The 21,546-nt window shown below is 41.4% G+C and overlaps 1 protein-coding gene across 1 annotated transcript in view; it reads right to left on the bottom strand.

Moving 5' to 3' along the window:
- Nucleotides 1-13,522: 13,522 nt before the first annotated feature.
- Nucleotides 13,523-21,546, bottom strand: part of DDX10 (DEAD-box helicase 10) — a 242,076-nt gene continuing 234,052 nt past the window's right edge. Inside the window, exon 18 of the mRNA XM_054974856.1 lies at nucleotides 13,523-14,147. Coding sequence (XP_054830831.1) covers nucleotides 13,973-14,147 — 175 coding nt within the window. The 3' untranslated portion in view covers nucleotides 13,523-13,972. The remainder of the gene's footprint in view (nucleotides 14,148-21,546) is intronic.

Here is a 21,546-nt window from a genome sequence, read left to right on the forward strand (position 1 = left end):
GCAGAACTTAATATTTATCTCAGTTGAAATTCATTTTGTTCGTTTTAGATCGGTTTTCCAGCTTGTCAAGATCACCTTGAATCTTGTTTCTGTCTTCTACTGTGTTTGCAACCTCTCTCAATGTAGTATCATCTGCAAATTTAATGAGCATCCCTCCTGTTCCTTTATCCAAGTCATTTATAAAGATGTTGAAAAACACAGAGCCCAGGACAGATCCCTGAGGCAATCCACTTGTCACTCCTGTCCAAGAATTTACAAGCACTCTTTGGGTACGATCTGTCAACCAGTTACAAATCTATCTAACTTGTCCATGAGAATATCATGTGGAACCTTATAAAAAGCCTTACTGAAAAACATGTCCACAGCATTCTTCTGATCCACCAAAGTAATAACTCTCTCAAAGAAGGTTAGTCTGACATGAGTTGTTCTTGAGGAACCCACACTGGCTCTTAGCAAGTAGTCCCAGGATACTAGAATCTGGAGCAGTTCCAGTCCAGGTTTTACTCATATCTGTGTAAACTGGCTGAAGAACTGCTAGGGAAGACCTCTGCTAGGCCTCGTGTTCTTTTCTTTGTTTCTGCTGAATGAAGTTACTCTGTGCTGGCTAAAAGAGACCCTCTTCACATTCCTAAAGGATGGCAGAGTCTTACAGCAATCAGATTGAGAACCCAGGGAAGCGCCAGCACCAGGGTTCCCAGGTCCCCTCACCCTCTAGGCAGGAGGCAGAAGACCTGGCACTCACCTTTGTTGCTGCTTTGGATGCACACTTTGCAAGCATGTGCATGTTCCCAGGCTGCGCAATGATGTCACTTCAGGGAAGAGATGTCATTGCACAGGGCCTCATGCCACCCTGGGAGCGCTCCTGCGCTCCACAGCTGGCTGCTTATGGCCCAAAAGTGGTCCATTGCGGAGTGCTGGAGCACTGCTGGGACAGCAAAACAGGCCCTGTTCCTGTGTTACACAGCAGGCCAATTTAGGCCCCTAATAGGCCTGATTTGCCCCCAAACAAGCCAAAATTGGCCTGCTGCAGAGCACAGCAGTGCTCCGTGCTGCCCAGAAGCGTGCTCAGGAGGCGCACTCCCCCACCTTTTCCCCCACTGGCCAGGTAAGTGGCGGTGGGGAATGGAAGGTGGGAGCAGGGAATCCCCCACCCCCAGCAGGGGACTGGCTACCCAAGCTAACACTATTCCCTACTAGACATGGGCATGAACAGAAAAAAAATGAACATGATGTTCATTGTTCATTGCCATCCACGAACAATGAACAACGAACACTGACAAACATGATCCTGTCATGAACATGTTTGTTGTTCGCTGTTCATGGGGGCCAGCAGGCTCTCCTCCAGCCATCAAGATCCTTACTGCACCACTCCCAGAAACCCTACCTGAGTAGGCAGCAGGAAATGTACCAATAATAAATAATAGCTCGGCCACAGAGCCTGGCAGCAGCCCTGGAACTTGAAGGGATAGATCCCTATCCCACCACACACAAAGAAAATTCAAGCTCCAATGCACTCACCCTGTCTCTCTAACAGCAGCTGTCTCTCCCTAGGAGCCCCCCCCTCCCCGGTCTTTTCCTCGTGTAACAAATTTGGAGCTCCAGTCCACACTTGGAAGATCTGCCTATCAAGCTAAATTGGGCTTAGATTGGGGTTTCCAGGACAACAGCAGGAGTTCAGACAGAGTTCAGACAATCCCTGCCTGAGTTGCCATGGGAATTGATTGCAGGTGCCAGACTGTCTGGCTTGTTGAACAGCAACCAAGGAGGCTTGCAACAACCACCTGTCCGTTTAGAATGGGGCCTCACAAACAGCTTGTTCGTGAACAGCCAAACAGGCTGTTCGTGGGCTTTTTTGCATTCGTAATGCTGTTTGTGCCCATCTCTATTCCCTAGTAGGGAGCATGGACATATATGAAACCAACAAGGAAAAAGCTGCCTTCAAAAAGCATTGGACTTAGAGGTGCAGGACTATCAACTCTGTTCAGAGCGCAGGACTCTAATCTGGAGAGCCGGGTTTGATTCCCCACTCCTCCACTTGAAGCCAGCTGGGTGACCTTGGGCAAGTCACAGTTCTCTGGAGCTCTCTCAGCCCCACCCACCTCACAGGGTGATTGTTGTGGGGTAATAATAATAACATACTTTGTAAACTGCTCTGAGTGGGCATTAAGTTGTCCTGAAGGGCGGTATATAAATCGAATGTTATTATTATTATTAGACAGAAGCAGCTGAGGAGCCCCAATTGTTACAGTGATGTTTCCAGGCTATGTCACTGTGTTAGCTGTATTAACTCCTGCCTCCAGGGACTGCACTTTGGAACCAAAGACAGCCTGGGAGGAGGAGGAATTTCTTGGTCCAGGCAGGCTCATTTCCAAAAGCCTTGGGGGGAAAGTCTCTCAGCCTCAGATCTCCATTAAGTTACGCTTCCAGGATTTCCCCCTCAGAACTAACATAGATGAGGGGAGGGCCTTTATCCAGGCAGGCAGACAAAGTCTTAGGGAAAGAGCCTTGAAACCAAGAGCTCTATCAGGCAACATTTCCAGGCTTCTCCCCTCAGAACTGAGGGGACAGGTGCCTTTAATCAGGCTGGCACAAAGCCACAGACTTGAAGAGCCGTTGTGGGGACACTATAATGGGCCACACCTCTGGACTTAGACCCTTGGTACTCAAGGGTGTCAGGGTGGGAACAGGTGCCTTTAATCAGGCTGGCATTTTCCAGCATCTTGAAGAGACCTCTCTTGAGCCATAATGACAATGGGAAAGACAGAAACTTTTCTTCTTTAAATGTAATTTTATTCTTCACTACAATAACTATTGATAGATCAAAACTTTTAAAGAGAAATAATTCTCCTCAGTCTCACAGATGAGGTGAGGAAAGTTCCAATCATTTGTAGTTATTCTCATTGTCCTCACTTACCTGCCACCATCTTGGTCCAGTGAGTTGAACTCCTTGCCTTCTTCATGTTTCTTAACTGGCAGATAGGCTCATAAGGGCAGAGGTGGTTCTTCACTCACCTCTCGTTTTCTTTCCATTCAGGCATTTCAGGTTAGTCTTCTTTATTTCAAGTTCCCATTCTCTGGATTGGTAGTGATGTGCTTCTAAGTTTTATGTATTATCACTGGGTAATTTTAATGAAAGAAGCAATGGAGGTCTTGCAGATAGCTAGAGGTGCAGACTATAATTTTTGCCAAGTTTGGATCTTTAGCAACTCGAGGGCTTTACATTTATGAACAGCAGAGAGAGAGAGAGAGAGAGAGAGAGAGAGAGAGAGAGAGAGAGAGAGAGAGAGAGAATATTGTCCCCTCAAGCAACCCAAGAGGCCTATAATTAAATTACAGATTATATCAATTAAGGTATGAACACACTTTCTGGTGATGAAAGCATCCATCTCATCAATGTCCATGGAATCAATAGGCTTGTATCATGCAAGCCTCTGGCCAATTTATTTTCTTGACACGTGGATCAATATAGCAATTTTAATGGCATTAATGATTAGATACGTTTTATCAGACCTTTAAAAATGTTCATCATGTTCCCAAACACTGTGCAGATTGTTATTGCTGCAGAAAATTGGGTATCAAGATTTTAAAAAGAAAATGGGAGTGCCGTGGCTGGGAGTTTTGAATAAAACCCAAAAAATGTTAGCATAGGTATTATATAAAAGTGTCACAAGCCAGAATAAGATAGTTGCAAGATTAGGATTCTTAAAATACAACTGCAGCCAGGAACAAAATCTTGCTGGGATTTAGGGACAAGCAGGACGTTAGGAAACTGAGCCAAATTCAGCTAATCCAGATATGGAAGGAGGCAAATCAGAAAGGTAAATCAGCTGGCAGATAATCAGCTGACAGGCAGTCCAAAGAGGGAGAAGAGAAAGTGACAGAAATGAGACAACAACCAAAACAACCACCCTCTTGCAATGACCAAAACTGGAGAAAGAAGCAACTTATTTCTAACCTACCTTTCTTCCAATGGGTCTCAAAGGAGAAGGCCAGTAATCAAAAACAATGAGAGTGGATATAAATCGAAGGACCCCAGAGTTCCGCAGTCCCAAGGCATGGTAGCCAATTGTAATAGTTCCATAACAAAAGATGAACAATTAGTGAATGTTGAAAGTCACTGAAGTTTGACTGCCAATATTCACTTCAGCAGGACTGAAACTTGGAGACATTTCTACACCCATTTAGGGGGGATTCCCAAAGATAATCTGGGATTGGTCACGCAAATGAAAACACTACATTTTGAACATTCACTGAAACAGATATAATCAGCTGATCTTTTTGGTACAGCTGAAGCAGGCAAATCGATCAGCCATTTTAGAAGCAAAGACTTATCAATGAAAGACCGTGGTGAATAGATGAGGATTCAATTCTTTGATAAATGTTTTAGTAAATTGTGACTGAACCTGGAGTGTTTGTAGCACACAGAAAAAGTGATCAAGGCTGTTAGGCAAAGCAAGGGGATCAGCTGTGAATTCCATGTCTTGCATAGCTTTTTCATAGTTGATATATCATTAATTTAAATTGTAGTATACTAAAATACTTGAAGCTGGTGCTGAAGCTTCTGCCAGTACTTGGCTCAGTTGTTCGCCTGTAACAGAGGAATAAGGCAGTCTAAAAGATAAGACTTCTAAAAACGGAGTAAAATCCAAGGAAAGCATTTGCAGTACAGGCAGGTGCTATGAAAAGCAAGTTGGGGAAAAGAGAATCAAGAGAAATTAATGTAAATGAAGACGGTAAAATTCAGAGAAGAAAACTGGGTAGGAGAATCTGCAGAGGAGAGCTATGCGTTGTTAGGAAAGAGCAGCACAGGTGAGGATTTGGAGACATTTACAACCAACCAGATATATGACAGGTGAAGATTGGAGACATTTACAACCAACCAGATATATGACAGCAGGGCTCTCCTATTTTTACTATGGATGAGTTTGTGTAAGTAATTGTGAACTGAGGCTGCCAAAGTATAGAATCCCACATGAAACAAAAGATTCCTTATGAATAAATGGATGAAATAGTAAGCTATGATGAATCGTTTTTGCAATCCTGTATAATTCTTGCATTCAAAGTCTCATTATACCTGTAAAAGGGCACCCCCCCGCCCCACTTTCATGCAAATTATACAGAAATTGCTTTATTTCACTCCCAGATACGGTACTGAAAAGTAAAGATAGAAAATCAGTGATCTAGCTGCTAATTAGTAGGTGAGTTTATTTCTTGATTCTAGCTGATGCCTTCAAAAGTTGTTTGTACTTTTCATCATTCCAGCAAACCTCAAAGAGACTTAGTTAAATCCCAGAAGACTGACTGAGGCACAACATCAGCACTTTCCCCCCAATAGCTCCCTTACTAGCTATTGTTATCCGTCAATCAAGCTTCTGTAGGAAAATGGATCAAATGTGAAAAAAATTATAGAGTTAGCTCTCACTATGTGTGCAGATTGTTCTTTGTGAGCCACCAGAGAAATATATGTATTAAAAAGATGTAAGAAAAGCAGAATTTCAACTACAATAATTTGTGTAATGTTCCCCAGGTATTGTGGTTGCTAAGACTGAAAACAATATCAAGCCTTAATCTGTTAAGGCAAGAAGTGGATTATTATAACTGCAGTCTGAGCACAGTGTGGAGTATGGCCAGGTAGTCAAGCTGTTGCATCAATCGATGATTCTATGCTTCTTTTTGCTCAGTTTTTGTACAGTGTAATAAAAGGGAAGCGCAGACAGCTATGTGGTGACAGAAGTCATTGAATCATACCTGCTTTACCAAGGGAGCCCTGTAACTCCTAAGTGTGTTGATAGGGCCCAAACAGATTAGGTGAGGGAGACAAAAGTATATTTCACTGAAGATCTAACGTGTTATGGCTGCAAGCCCTTTGCCCTAAGATCTATTTATGTCATTTCAGTAAACAGAGACTTCTCTTTCACGACTCATGAGTTTGTATGTATGTGATGGGGGCAAGGGAGTGTGTTGGTGACCTGGATAAATGATGCTTGGGCCCTGTGTGTCGATTAGATTTCATCTACTTGGCTGAAAACGGCTACTCAAGAGTTCATTTCTGGTTGGAAAAGCTTCCTGTTCCACTTCTGCCACTAAAATTGGAGAAGATTGTTTTTCATGAGAAGCAAAGTATGTATGTAAGTGGATACAAAGGCTTTGGCGGATGGGATTTGCATCTATGCAATGCCTGATAGGATCAGGTTGGACCTGCAGAGTACAAGAATTGTGTGTGAGAACTGGCAATTTGTTAGCATCCGTAATATTTGGCTGTTACTCTAATCCATCATCTGCTATTGGTTACTGAGCAATATAGGGGAGAGGAACTGATTCATAGGGTATTGGAACAATATGGGACCTGCTTCTATGACTCCAGAGCAATCACCACATTCACCCAACAGGAAGCCACAGGCATTCAGTTGAAACTATGTGGCTCAAGCAATGGGTAAGTCGTTCGCTGCAAGACTGAATTAAAACCTCACGACAATCTTCTGCCTTATTCCAAAATGCAGAAGAGCAAAGTAGCTGGTGATGGTTTGTGAGTACTGTCACAATAGGGGTGGGGGGCCTGCGTGCATGTGTATGCAAGGGCATTCCCTATTTCCACCCCTCTTCCCATTGGGTTGTTTGGGTCCACTACCATCTGAGCTGATTTGCCCTTTCTCTCATTTATCAGTGGCTTGGGACATTGGTGCAGAGCTTTGTGCATGAGAGGGCTATGGATGCTATTAATTCCTTTTTTTCTGTTTGCTATCCAACCCAGTCTAACCAAGACATTGTAGCGTGTGCCTTGAAGAGCCAGCTAGAGGTGGATACAAGGCATTTTGAAGATAGGCCATTTCCACACAGGGCTTTTTGTCGGTTCTAGCCCTATACAGCTTCAATTTGTCCCGAGTTCTGCATACACGGTCAAATACCTTGGTTCAATCATCAAATTGCTCCATTCTTTTTTGAGTTCTGCATGGTGAAAGGCGGCATCTGCTGCTGCAGAATCCATTTCCCACTGGGTTTTCAGCAGTTTTTCTCTCAGTGCTTATACACTCATTTTTTCATAGCAAAATCAAACAACAGCTTTTTTGTAGTGCAGAATGTTTTCTTCGGTGTAAGCCCTGGCCCTTTATTCCTCCCTTTATACCTCTGTGTTCTGATTGGTTGAACAGCAACATAATTCCCTACCACCATCACCACTCTTGGCCCTCTTCCTTTAATAACAACATGCAATCATTGTTTGTTATATGTTGTATGTGCCAGTCATCAGGAGGGCAGTTAAAATGGAGTGGGTGTTTTCTGCATTTTTAAATCCAGTTTTTACTCTTTTTATGTTTTAAAAAACAACAACATTGCAACGTTAATAGATCAACTTCTGTGAGTATAAAATAAATAGCATCCAGCATGTGCTCCTAAACCTATCCACTTGGAAACAAACTTGCGGTAGGGAAAGCCCTGTGCCTGCCCCCGTACTTACTCCTCTGACAGAGGAGCACTTCCTGGGCAAGCCCTTCCCTGTCCTCCTGTCAGTGTAAGGCAAGCATCTACTCCAGTGTTGCGGAAGGGAAGTTACGGAAAACAGTCAGCCAGCCAGGGCGCCAGGCAGGGGCAGGGGAAGAAAAGTTGCAGTGGCAGTGAGAAGAGCCATTTTGCAGGCTGAGAGAGGCTGCCCGAACACGCAGTATGGACGCTTCTCTGCTTCCCGTTTTTGGGTTAGCACCACCCCTTTGCTGCGGGGACTCTGAGCAGCTGGTCCCTTGAAGTGGAACCTGTGCATGCCTGGGTTACAAAAAAGAGATGTTGTGCATACTCTGGGCAGCCATGATGGTCCTTAAAAACAAAAAATTGCACCCTGGAAAGCACACTAACCACAAACAGAGGGAAAACCCCCTAACAGGGCTATACACTTAAAAGTCCACTAGAACAAAACTGATTCTATAGAACAATTAATAGTTTCTCAATAATAAGTATTTATATGTTTTTTTGGTATCAAATATGCAGTGCTAAAGTGCAAAGTGCTCAAAGTGCTCATCCAAATTCCTATGCACAGTTATACTTCAATATAAGCAATAAATATCCAAGAGACAATATACAATACAATATAAACAACAATATTCCCCGCAACAATATAAAAGTTCACAGTGGCTGTATAGGAACTTTGGAAAAGATTTTTATTTTACTCTTCTTAGATATTACAGATGCGCCCGGACTAGCTGTTCTTTGCAAGACTGTATCCAACAGAGGTAAGTATATTCATAAAAGGGAAAGTTCTAGTTCAATATGCACAACTATCAGTTGTTTCAGGTAAGCTCATCAAATGGACACCAGGGGCAAGACGCCGCCAAGATGCACCCAATGAACAAGATGCCAGCAAAGACTGTCGTTTCACTTTATCACTTTGTTGAGGGCAAACATTAACACAGAAACTTCTCTGTCTCTAAACTCTCCAACATACATCAAGGCATTTCACTTACTGACAGCCATTTACTGTATATGTAATAAATACTTATTACTGAGAAACTATTAATTGTTCTATAGCATCAGTTTTGTTCTAGTGTGACCTTTAAGGTTATAGCTCTGTTAGGGGGTTTCCCCTCTCTTTGTGGTTACTATGATGATCCTTAAAACAAAGTAGGAGGGACAAAATTAGTATGAAATGTTTTACAGGAGTCTATTTTTCGTTCCAGTTTTTCCCCTTTTAATTTTTTAAGAAACAATGTTGTAATGTTGTTTTTAAAAATCTATTTAAAAAACCACACTGACGAAAGTGCTGACATTGTTTACCCCCAGAAAGCCTGCAGCAGAAACAGGGCCTTTTTTGAGGTGCAAAAATAAAAACCAGACACCACTTTGGTTCAAATCACTCAAATGCAGAAGCCTGAAGTAGATCCAATCCTTGTGGGCTGAACACCCAGATGGCCCGCTATAAGCGATGGCATGGAAAAGTATGAGTTCTTAAAAGAGAGAGAAGTGTATTTATAGCATAGCTTTACACTCTAGAGCACATGTCCATAGGGGACAGATATACCACAGCACTAAAGGACTGTTAAAGAACTAAGAAAGAAAAACAAAATACTTTAGGTTAGTCTAAACTTTAGAGATGTTTGTTACTTTGGCATCCCCCCTCCGTGGGATGGGCACAAACCCGTAGGAATTTATGGAATGGAGGCAGCTGCTCCTCTATTCCCTCCCTGGTCCCAGGACTGGCTTGCTTAAGATGCTTGAGTACCGCTGACAGGGTATCCAGATCTTTTAACCCTTCCTGCCCAAACTTAGTTCACCTAAACTTGAATTTGGGTAACAATGCTCCTTGCAGTCAGTCGGCACTCTTTCTTGTCCTACACAGGCTATCCAAATATCCAGCCATCTTGCCCCTTTCTGGCAGTTGGGCAAGTGGGTAATTCCTTGCAGGAAACACATTTCTGCTCAGCCGGCAACTAATGCAGTTTATTACCCTTCCCTGGGAAAGAGGGTTTTCCCCTGAGATTTGATTCCCTTGGGTGTAATTCAAGGCATCTAACATTTTCCTTTCAGAACAAATACCCTTTTCTTTAAAAATGCAATGCAAACTGGAACAAGATGGCAAATTTTCATTTTCTCAACCAGCATGTTTTGGATTCTCAGCCTCTTTGCCATTTACTTTTTGTCAGAGAGTGTGTGTGTGTGTTACTCTGTGTGTTACTCTCTGTGCTCACAAAAGTGTGGCAGGCAGCAGCTTGATTCAGAGAGACAGCAGCTGTTTGTGTTCATTGTGTGGATCATCAAATCTAATAGGGCTTGTTAAAAGTGCAACAGACCAAGGATAAGCTCACCAGCTCTCTCCCATCAACAGGGTGTCAAAGCAGGTCTCTGAAATACCACCTCAGGATGTTAACACTTGCAACCCTGTGGCTGGATTTTCTTATCCTTGTAGGACTTGTCAAGCTTTACAGGAAAATGAAGTTTTCACAGATAATCACAAGGATTATTGCAAACAATCCAAGATGTTTGCTCATCCGTTGCTTAGATAACATAATTCAAAGACACTGATTCATAAACGTCAGGATCTCACTGAGCCATAAAACTACATAGACAGAACTGGGTGGGGAGATCAGAGAGGTAAATGTAGGCAAGATCAGAAGTGGGCAAAGCTACGTGGCTTCAGCAAGTTTCTGGTAACCTTAACACAACCCTTAACCATCCAGGGCAATGGAAATTACACTGTACTGTGAAAATCCAATTTTGCACTGAGGGCAAATTGTATCAAGCAACACACAGGCAACTTTTCTTCTTTGTAAAAACATGTCTGATCAAAACGTTGCAGATGAATTTTTGTAGCAGTTTGAAATATACATCTGGCAAGGAGCAAGTTGGTAAGAGGAGTGTTATACAGAGTAGTAGCAAGAACTGGGGCCCATGCACACTGCTTGGCATAAGGAAGATTCCAAGTTCAGCCTCTGGCATCTCCAGTTAAATGGATCAAGTAGTAGCTCCTTTGGAGTAAAGCAGAAGGGGAGTGGGGGGAAACAGGTGCCTTTTCTCTCTACTGTTGCCTATGGAAGTGGGTAGCAGTAGTTGAGCACACCAGAATAAATGCTATATAAAGGAGATCAGGAGCTGGAGAGATAAAGATAGCAAAAAGCAAGAGCAAAACACTGGCTTGGGAAAGGGGTTATCAGGTCAGTCCACAGCAAGGGGGAAGAGACAAAAAGAACAGTAACAGGTGCGTTCAGGAATACAGTCTCAGGATCACACAAACAACTCAAATTTGAACTGCTGACCTGCCTCCTAGTAGCCTCTTCATGCGTCCTGTCCGAGGGGCTGCTGGGTCCACTGAGACCAGGGCAGCAGAATGACAGGTGAACATAACAGAAAGTCAGCAGGGCAAAACTGAAGAGGATTTTATGACAAGGTTAAAAAGCACCCAGGGGCCACTCTGCACCTGAGGTTCAGCAAGATGGGATCTAATCCTTCACTTCTGCTCCCCAATTTTATCTGGAGAGTCCGCATCATGTATTTTTAGTACATGTACTAAAAATTACTTTCAGCATCAACAGCTCAATAGATACTGCTAGCGTTGATCTCTTAAACTAATGCTAGAAAGGTCTTGAACTATTCTCATTGATTTTGCCATTAGAACACCTTTCATCGTTAGCCAGTCACAAGATAAAGAGAAATGGTTCAAGTTTTACTTTGAAGCATGTAAGAAAAAACAAGTGGCATTTCAGCTGAAGCGTATAAACATTTCTGGGTGAGATCAAATTATCCCCACTGTTAAATTAGAAACAGCACTGCTATTTTCGAACGGTAATGCAATGACATTGAAATGTGAACGACTTTTGATTGCCATTGCATATAATAATCATAGGGATCCTAACGGCAAGCAGAGATGAAACTTCAAATTGATAGTCGCTACGGAATTAAATATAATTTACTTGTGTGTGGGCTTCCGAATCACAATTTAAAATTACACTCATGATGTAAAAAGAAAGAGCAATTTTTTTGGCAGTTCCTCAACACCATCAAAAGCAGCAGGCTTCTTTTCTTTGGATGTCAAAATGTTTGATTAGTAAAAATGCTACTTATTCGGCTGTTTCTGCCGAGTTTCTTCCTGCAACATAGCCAAAAGCTACGACTGAGCTTGATACACAATTTCCAGACTACGCCAGCAAAACAAATTTAAAATACGAGGCAAGTGTCAGAGATGGCACCAATCCAAAGAATTCCATCCCTGCATAATGCAATATCATGGTCTAATGTAGGCCTCATTCACCCTTAAGCCATATTTCATCATTCGTTCAATAAAATACACACCACAGTAACTTACCACACTATATCAAAACCCTGCAGGAACAGGCCCTTCTTCTACATTATAAAGCCTTCAGAGAAATCCTGGTTGTCAGTTATATTGTACAGTAAGTTTTGATAAAGAGTCATAGTTTGGCTTTCTCAAGGCCATTTGACTGGTGACTTTAAAGTGTAATTGCTAAATAAATATACTGAGGAGGAAAAGAAGAGACCGGGTAAATTACAGATAGGGTTCATCTTGTTCAGAATCTGTTTTCTAACAATGGTGAGTGGAAAGCCTGCTAGTAGGGCATGGTGTACCCACCTTCCCCTGCTGATATTTACCCAACAACTGCTATTCAGAGACCATTCCATTTAGCCATTATGGCTGATAGCTGTTAAAAGACCTGTCTCTCCATAGAGCGATGGATCCCATCCCTCCACCCCACTAATACTATCTGAACTAAAGCAAGCTGAAACCGTATTGATGTTGAGGTGAGATGGCTACTGCTGAGCTACTGCCATACTTACAGTAACAGAACCACACTTATAGTAATAGGAACAAAGTAGACAATGTTTCTTGAACTTCCACTGTTCAAAGAACCCTTTCTACATCAGCTTTTCTGCTGAGGAACTTTTCATAAATGCCACATAATCTTGTGGATTAATGGACATCTTCTAAAGATGCACAATAAATTTCCATGTGGTTCTTTCTTATCATGCACATTTGTGCTCCACTAAACTTTGCTGCACTCTTTAGAATACATCCCTGTGGCTTTGCAGGGCAGAGGAAGAGTTACTCTAGTGGACAAGCTATCTTCCAGGAAAACTTGAATATCAATAATGATCTTCTTACTGAAGATGCAGGGCATATGGTGCTATCTTAAACTGAGGCAGAATGATAGTCCATTTGTTCAGTATTGGCACAGGCTCTGCAGTGTCTCAGGAAGAGGACTTTCCTAGATCCCACTGGAATTCCAGCAACTAAGCCCATCATGGTTCAGCTTGGGATGCTTCAGGCTAACCATTCAACCATCCAGCCACATTAAGTTTGCCGATGGGGTTGATTTCAGTATTTGTATGTCACTTCCACCCATACATACCATGGGGTGACCAGTTGGCTTATGTGCCTTGCTTCATAATAAAAGGGATTTCGGCAGGTGCTCCTGGTCTTGCCAAAATCCCTTCCCTAAAAGTACAGGAACTCTGTACTCCTTGGAATCTGGTAATCTTACATCTTTCAAGCTTGCCCCACAATTTGTGCTATTTGTTTCATACCTGAGCTTACAGAGACCTTTGCATACAGTTGTGTAAAACTGCTTCTGCAAGCAGGCATCTCTGTACTGGGGTTCTAATCCAAACACTGGCATAAGAAGAGGAACAGAACTTCTTTCAGACCTACGTAGCTTTGTTTTCCATTCTCAGCTATTTGAGGATGATGGGGCAATGAAGGTGCACCCCCCCCTTCAAGTTTTGTCAGTCCTCCAAGCGCACCCAATCCTCTGCCAGGATACTATCACTACCTGGAACTTGCACCACTCTACCTGGTGTCCCCCTATGGGGTCTAGTCCACAGCTTTAACAGCACCGCTTTACAAGATCAAGAATACGAGGTACCTTATGATACAGTCCTTTAGAAAATCACTTTAGATGTCTAGAGCAAGATATGCTTTTGGCCTTTACACATATTTTGTAGACACAGGAGTTAATACATTGCTAATTGTTTGGAGAGCAAAGACAAAGTTTATTCCAAGATTTTAGAATATATAATTAAAGCTTAACCAACATATTGCAGCAAAATTTATGAAATGTGCATTATTCACCATAACTAATATTTACCAATATTTATTCATTAATAAATCTGTTTTCAAGTTCTTTACTGCATAACAAAGCTAGTTGAGACAGGAAAAAATCATGATCTTGGGGTACACCAAGGTCTTTGTATACAAACCAATATTACACATCAAAACTCCCCCCCCCCCCAACTCTGGAGTTCCATCAGTGGTGAGGCGCTATTTGGAAAAGATCGCATCAGACAAGAAAGTCTATAGATCTTCAAAGCCTATAAAATTAACCAACCAACCTGACCATAAGTCATCGATAAGAAATACCAGGATCTCTATCAAGTTCATAGAGCATGGAATTTATCCATCAATATTCAGAGGTATTCAGGTTGATCAATTGCATTTGCGGCCGAGGGATAAAGATGGCTTTGAGTGGGAGAGAAATAATTAGCTGCGACTGCTGAGCAGCTGCAATACAAGCGCTTCGTCTTCCGCAAGGGAAAGGCCTGTATCTAATGATGCAAATGAATCCTCTTGGCTAAGTTTCATCTTCTTTCTTTTTGGCGCCGTGGCCACTGCTGTTCTGCTTCCACCAAAATGTTGTTTATCCGTTCTATGTCCACTGCAGAAAAGAAATCAATCACGCTTTTAAAAAGTGCGTTTAAGCCAAGAAGCATCATACATTCAATTATTTTATCTTAAGTAAGGCAGATTTACAAATAGGTAAGAGAGAAACAAGTTGACAGCTGGGAAAGGTGGAACCATGGACTAAAGGTTTTTGAAAGTGTAAAGGAGAAAATGCTCTCACAAAATGGCAGCAGGCTTTAGAGTAAAAAGCTGAGTGATTAAAATGTAACAAAAAGACAACATTGGTTTGGCTGACCTAAGCATATATGTAATTATTTGCAACCCCATTTAATTTATTATTGCTTTAGGTTTGGACTGTGCTCAGCGCTGATGGTGGGTAACAAACAAGATGACATAATAGAATGAAAACCCCCTAATGCTCTTCATAATGGAGAACGGTCTCTAATCCATATTAGTAATTTCATTACTTGTCTTCATTTTATCCAAACTTACTTTTAAATTCCTGCCCACTTACTGCAATTGGAATGCTTACAGATAAAAGTTGTAAGGGCTCCATGATGCTTAACCATTCGACTACCCATGAGCTACACAGATGGACAGACAGCACAACCCATCACGCTGCTACCGGACCGGTGCTTGCTGGCCCACGTCTTGCCTAAGTTATGCACCCAAGGCACTCTGCCTTTTCCTCGGGTGTCAGTTTGTTATTTCTAGCCTGTTACTTCATCCATTCTTGTAGCTTTATCCTTTCCTTTGCCTCTTATAAAAGAAAAGATTATCACTTGGCAATAGGAATGAAAAACCTCAACTGCTACCATGTTGAAATAACCGTGCCCTACAAAATATTTCATTAGATGTCCTGCAGTTGCTTATATATAAGGTTGGCTGATGAGTCCATCATCTTTGCAGTCCAAAATAATGGGACCCATAATGTTCTGCTCTCAGTTATCTAACTTATTATCATTTCTTAAAATAATACATTGCTATACTAAAACATGGTCTTTTAAAAAGAACCAAAATTCTTGCAGGAATCCATGCTTCCTTTGGAGGCTACAAAATTGGTATTGCTTTCTCTTATAAACTGCTATCAAGACCTTGAACAACAGGAGCAAATGAATCCAGCGTAACTTATCTGTAGAAAATCCATGAATCATAAAGCTCATAATGGTACACTTTACAACAAGACAAGAAAAAAAAATATCCAGCGTACTTAGTAACATACAACCAGATCTGAATTAGATGTAAACACAGAAAATATATAAAGGTAAAAAATGAAATATGGCTATGTAATTACAGTTTTTTTGCCCTAGAGCAGGGGTGGGCAAATTGCGGCCTGCGGGCCACATGCGGCCCGCTACAGAGTTTTTTGTGGCCCGCCAAGACAGTCAGAAAAATCCGCCTTGAACCGAGCTATAGATGATATGAAATTAGCACAATAAATAAATTGAATAAAACTACCACTATTTTATTTAATTTATATTTATTGATTTTTATGATACAATTTATACCTTTTCTGAAATGCAAAGTTAACTAATGAATGCAATCATTTTAAAAGGTGCAGCCCTCCGCTAACCTCCGCTCCCACAAAGTGGCTCCCGAGCCAAAACAATTGCCCACCCCTGCCCTAGAGGTATATTGGCTTTTTACCACCACTGGAGATACAACAGTAACTAAATCCAAATTATATCCCAGGACCCAAAAAAAGGCCACTCTACGTAATCTAATTGATTTTTTTAATCTCTGAAAATATTGCAAGTTTTAAAAGAGCCACACTGAGCACAAAAAAATCTGTTTGTTTAAGCTTGCACATCCTGCTGTCCTTGGAAAAGCCAGAATCTCAGATTCCTAACGTTTGATATATGTGCACAACCAGGTTGCAATCCTAAATAGGCTTATTAGAGAATATCCCATTGAGCTTAGTGAGATGTGCTTCTGTGTAAACAAGCTTAGAACTAGAACGTGTTCATGGTTCCTTATTTATTTATGTATTCCATTTGCATCCCACCCTTCTCCTCGATGGAGACCTAAAGCAGCTTACATTGTTCTCCTCTCTTCCATTTTATTCTCACAATTACCCTGTAAGGTAGGATAGGCTGAGTGTGTGTGACTAGCCCAAAGTCATCCAACAAGTTTCTATGGCAGAGTGAAGATGTGAACCTGGTCTCCCAAATCCTAGACCAGTATTCTAACCACACTGGCAGGTATGGCAGCAGCATCTACAACTTATGGTTATCCTATTCAGTATGAAAACAAGGATCTCCTTATTCTTTCTTATTCTTGCTAAAGTAACTATATTAAAGTACAGTTTGGTTTTGAAGCAACAATAAAACATCATGCAAGATCAGAAACTAAAGCTGGAAACCTAGACTGTTGATTTCTTTGATAAAGCTTACCATGTCTTTCCTCTCTCCACAGTGCCCAATCATATTAAGAAGTGAACTGTAGCACTGACAATATTCTCAATTTCTTTTCCTAAGAGATGTTACTAACCCTTTCCTCTACCATATGAAAAGTGATTTTTTCCCCTCTGTTGAACTGTTACAATGTGATAATCGCTTTTGCAGTGCAGATACAAGGGCAGTGCACAGGAAGTGCAGAGCACATACAAAGGATATGCAGGGGGGGAGGCAGCGGATCCTCTCCTCCCACATATGCTGGGGGCTGGACAGACATCAGCTGCGGATGCTCTAGCCCCGTGTTACCGACTCCTGTCCTGAGTGGTTCTTCTAAATTTAGATACAAGCTCCAGAGAATCGTCATTAAGAATTTCTCACAACAGTGACACAGTATTATGCTCTCACCGTAGGGGGAACACAGTCAATTTTTAAAGATCAATTTGGGGAGGCCGCAAAAATCCATCTACAATGTACAAATAACTGGCAGGTTCAATACAGCTAAAGGACAGTAAGACAGCCTGCAAAAGCTTTAAAGGCTGCTTGGATAATTGTTTTTGAATAGATTCGCAATTCTGAGGCCTGCTAAGACGCATCAACAGACACGGCAAAGCTCTATGTGAAGGTACTTTAAAGTTCCAAGGAACAGATCCTGCATTCGCTCAACACCAATGCACAGGAGACTGATTTCCTGCTGCCAGAATTCAGTAAGCACAAGGCCAAATGGTAATCAGAAACCAGCTGGCTGGTTAAATTTGCTCCAAATTTTAGGACAGCAACTCTTCTCCCCCCCTCCCCCGTCCCCACTCTTGGTCGCTAATTTCCTCAGATTATGAAATCATCTCACAGTGCCCTTTCAGACGCATCTACCCACTTATGTTGGAAAGCACAGTTAGTATTGTTTAGGCAAAGAGCATCCAAAATAGACACAGCAACCTAGCAAGGACAAACTTTGAAATGCATTTTGTTTAGCACATCTTTATTCATGCCTACTTTATTGCGAGCACAAAATAATTCCAGAGTTCTTCCTATTATGAAACATCCAGAAGGTATTTTAAAAACCCTTCAAATCGATATATTACAGCGTGAATTTGTTTGGCAGTATCTGCACAGTAAAACTTCCTGGAATAGATAAACTAAAGTAGACAAAGGTTTCATTTTTTGTTGTCTCTTGTCTAGTTAGATAAAATTAGACCTGCCAGTTTTGCTGTAGGACACAGGTGCTCTATCCATATGTTCTGCCTACCTGAGCTGTTTTTGTCAACAAGATTGCATCCTAGGTGTCATCCTCTACCTGTCTATTAAGCTGAAGCAAGGAGCAAAAAGTACAATAATTGGAGAAAGATCCTTGTGCAAGCCCCGAAGCTTGATCGTTAATGATGGTGGGTGGTATAGCTGATAGGAGATCATTATTAACGTACTGCTGAGCCGATGCTGACATTTTAAAGAAACAAAATGTATTCATTCCTTTATACAGAGACAGGCTGTTCTACACCCAAGCCTTGAGACAAGTAACACCACCGTTACCATGATCATCTTTATAACAACCCTGTAACGGCAGTGTCCAATTTACTGCTGGGTCTGAGAGATTTAATGATAAGGCCTGTATATAAAGCTGCTTTATACTGAATCAGACCATTTGTCCATCTGGCTCTGTACTGTTTACTCTGACAGCAGCTCTCCAGGGTGACAGATAGACAAGGATCTTTTCCAATGGCTGTCTCCTGAGATACTTTAACTAGAGATGTCAGGGACTGAACCTGGGACCTTCTGCCAGTCACGAAGGTTGCTTGAAGACAGCAATCAGGGATCTCTGCAATGCACATGAGCAAGATACCATTGTCCAACATACTTCAGTGCTGCTTGAGCAATGTACCTGGAAACCATTGCTTTACATCTTATATAGGAGTGTACATTGGCTTGCCAATGTAGTGGTCCATTTGGTCCAAATACCATCTATCCTGATTACAGCAATTCTCCAAGATCACAGGAAGAAATTTTATATATATGGGAGTATCATATAATTCTGGCCACATTCTAAATTTTACATCATTTATTATTTATTCAATTAGTTTTTTTAAAATGCTGCCTCTCCAGGAACCTGCCTGAGGCAGCTTACAAAATAAAAAATAATAAAAACAAAACATTAAAGGTATTAATTGAAATGCAACATTAAAAAAAAACCAAAACAGCCCAGCATAGAAACCAAGCCAGAGTTACTGCTTAGGATTTCACTGTAATTAATCCAATTCTAAAAGTGTAGACTGCAGGAATAAGGGTATTCCCAACTCTGGTAGTGATTAAAATGAACTGGAAAAACTGCCATCAAGGAGAAAGAAAAGAAGATGATGTACAGTACATTTCCTTTGGGGAAAAAATGTAGGATGTTAGAATCCAGAGGAAATGTCACAAGCTTCCAATGAACAATGGGGGGGGGGGCTCAAGAAAAGTTATAACCATCCTCCTCTTGAAGAGACCACCCAAGGGCTTCTGCAGTGGGTTCATCTTGCAACGCTGCAGTTATCACAGAACCTCTTCCTAACTCATGAGTAGTCCCCATTCATAAGGGCTTACTGCATTACCCCTCATATGGAAACATTTCCACCAACCTTCTGCCGTGAAAACCGTAACATGAAAATAGGCTGGTGGGGAGGGCAGAAAGAGAAAGGCACACACATACGTTTTAATTTGCAAGGTTGTGACAAAAATTCAAATGAAAATTAATTCATGCAGGCCTTCCCATTTAAACTATCATGAGCGTACCAACACATGAGGCCGCCTTGTGCCAAGTTAGACAACTGGTTCATCAGGGGCTGTTGTTGCAAGGATAAAATAGAGGATGGGGGCATGATGTTGGAAGCTGCTTTGAATCCCTCTCTATTGAGGAGAAAAGCATGGTATAACTAACTAACTAAATAAACTGATATAGTTAACATTCGTCCCTTTAGGGAAAGACAGGGTAACTTTGTCGCTCTTATTTTTTATTCAACTTATTCACAATGGCTGGGTGATTTCTGCAGCCCTGTTTCATTTGCCAGCAAGACAGTCTTACTTGTCTGGGCAGCCAATGAGAAAAATCTGCTGCGGGTGAACTTGCAAACGTTGGTCACCCTAATCATGCCCCATATTGTCCTTCCTGTATTGTCTTACCTCATGGTACAAAGCCTTTCCCGGCAGAGTCTTTCAGATGGCTATGCCAGAGTTGGAAACGTGCTCAACCCAAGGAAATCCACAAACAGGCTTGGCAGTTAAAAGGAATATCTTAAATGGTGCCTCTGAGCATGTACAGAGTTCCTTTCCTATTCCAAGGTGCCCATATAGCCTGATCTATCCCCCAAAATTACAGAGCAAGCCTGACAGCACATTGCTTGTGCTTATCTGCAAGTATACTGTATATAATTAGAGAGTACAGTTTCTCCCTTCTCTAAAATCCTGTCTTGCTTTCCCAACTAAAATTTACCAATAAAGAGAGAAGACCAACAGAGAAGAGTATTTAAAATTGACAATGTGCATGGGTATGCCTGACATCTAACTCCTTGCAGGTGGAATAAGAAAGCTGGTCTGCTAGCATAATATGGAAGAGAGAATTTAAAAATAACCAGCCCCTTAAGAACTGGCATTTCAGCCCATCGAGGATATAGTGCTAAAGAAAACACACAAATATGTTTCAGTTTGCAAGGTCATCACAAGAATTCTAATAAAAATTAATTAATGCAGGCACCAGCACTGTTTCTTTACTTGGTTTCAGAATGTAATGAAATGTAGTAATGAAAATACGTTGTGTGTTGTGTTGTTTTGCTTTCCAGCTATTCCACCTCATCAAAAATCTTCTAAAACAGGGTTTATAAAAACAACTAAGGCAAAAGATTCATTAGCTTGAGATTCCTTCTATGTTCTGCTCTCAAAGATTGGATGGAATTTGTCTGCGTTAAGCATGGCACTGTGGCAGAGGGTGAACAGAATATAATTAAAATGGATATTATGGAGCAAAATGAGTCTTCTTTTACTGTATTAAATGGGCAACAATGTTATTAACCTATTTTCTGTCCTTATTGCTATCATTAAGTTGTATGGAGGATGTCTCATTATTATTGTAAAATCATCTTATTGGTGCATCTCTAGAATCATTGGCGTGCACCAGGAATAATATGTTTAGATGGAATGCATTGTATGGGACCAAGCTAATACAGAAAAGGCATTAAAATAATTGGGCTTATGAACATCTATGCTGGACTATGGCTACCATTCCAACCAAAACCATAAAGTACAATCAAATATTAAAAGTAATAAAATCTATACCTAACAGCATTGGATGAAACCATTACAGGAACATCAGCAAGCTTCTATAATGCCATTCAAATATCTTTTAACCAACTTTGGGAGGTAGCTCTGCTAATTTTACCTCCTCGAGGAGGGAATTCCACATCTTATCATCATCTCAGTAATCTTTACAACAACCTCATAAGATAGGTTGATGTTTTTCTCCTTGTATTAGAATTGTAGGGTTAAGGCTTAGAGGCAATGAGTTGCTTAAGTACATCCATACCTCTGTAGCCAGGCATGAAGATGGAACACATCAACACTTATTCTCTAAACTAGAGATGGGCACAAACCGAAATATGAACCAAAGTTTGTGACAAACCAGGTCAGTTCGTGGTTTGCGGACCAGCAGTTCATCAGAGCCCATTTCTGATGAACCGCCATGAACTTTAGGCTGGTTTGTTTGGTTTGGTTTTTTTGGTTCATCACTGCAGACAGCCTGGTGCCGATCAATCAGTTTCCTAAGCAACAGGGGATGGACTTCCTGCAGACCTTCTGCTGACCCAAAAGTGACGAGGCAGGTTTGTGAAAGTTCGTGGTTCGTGAAGTGCGACGAACCATGAACCACATGGTTCATTTTTTTCTGATTCGTGCCTATCTCTACTCTAAACCAATAAAATTGCCTGGGTAAAATTATTATAAAAAATGGTAATTATACAAGGAGACGTGCCCTGTGTCTAAAGACATTACAAAATAAAATAATACCTATGAATAGGTCAA

This window comes from Eublepharis macularius, chromosome 3 (genome assembly GCF_028583425.1).
Source record: "Eublepharis macularius isolate TG4126 chromosome 3, MPM_Emac_v1.0, whole genome shotgun sequence".
NCBI lineage: Eukaryota > Metazoa > Chordata > Lepidosauria > Squamata > Eublepharidae > Eublepharis > Eublepharis macularius.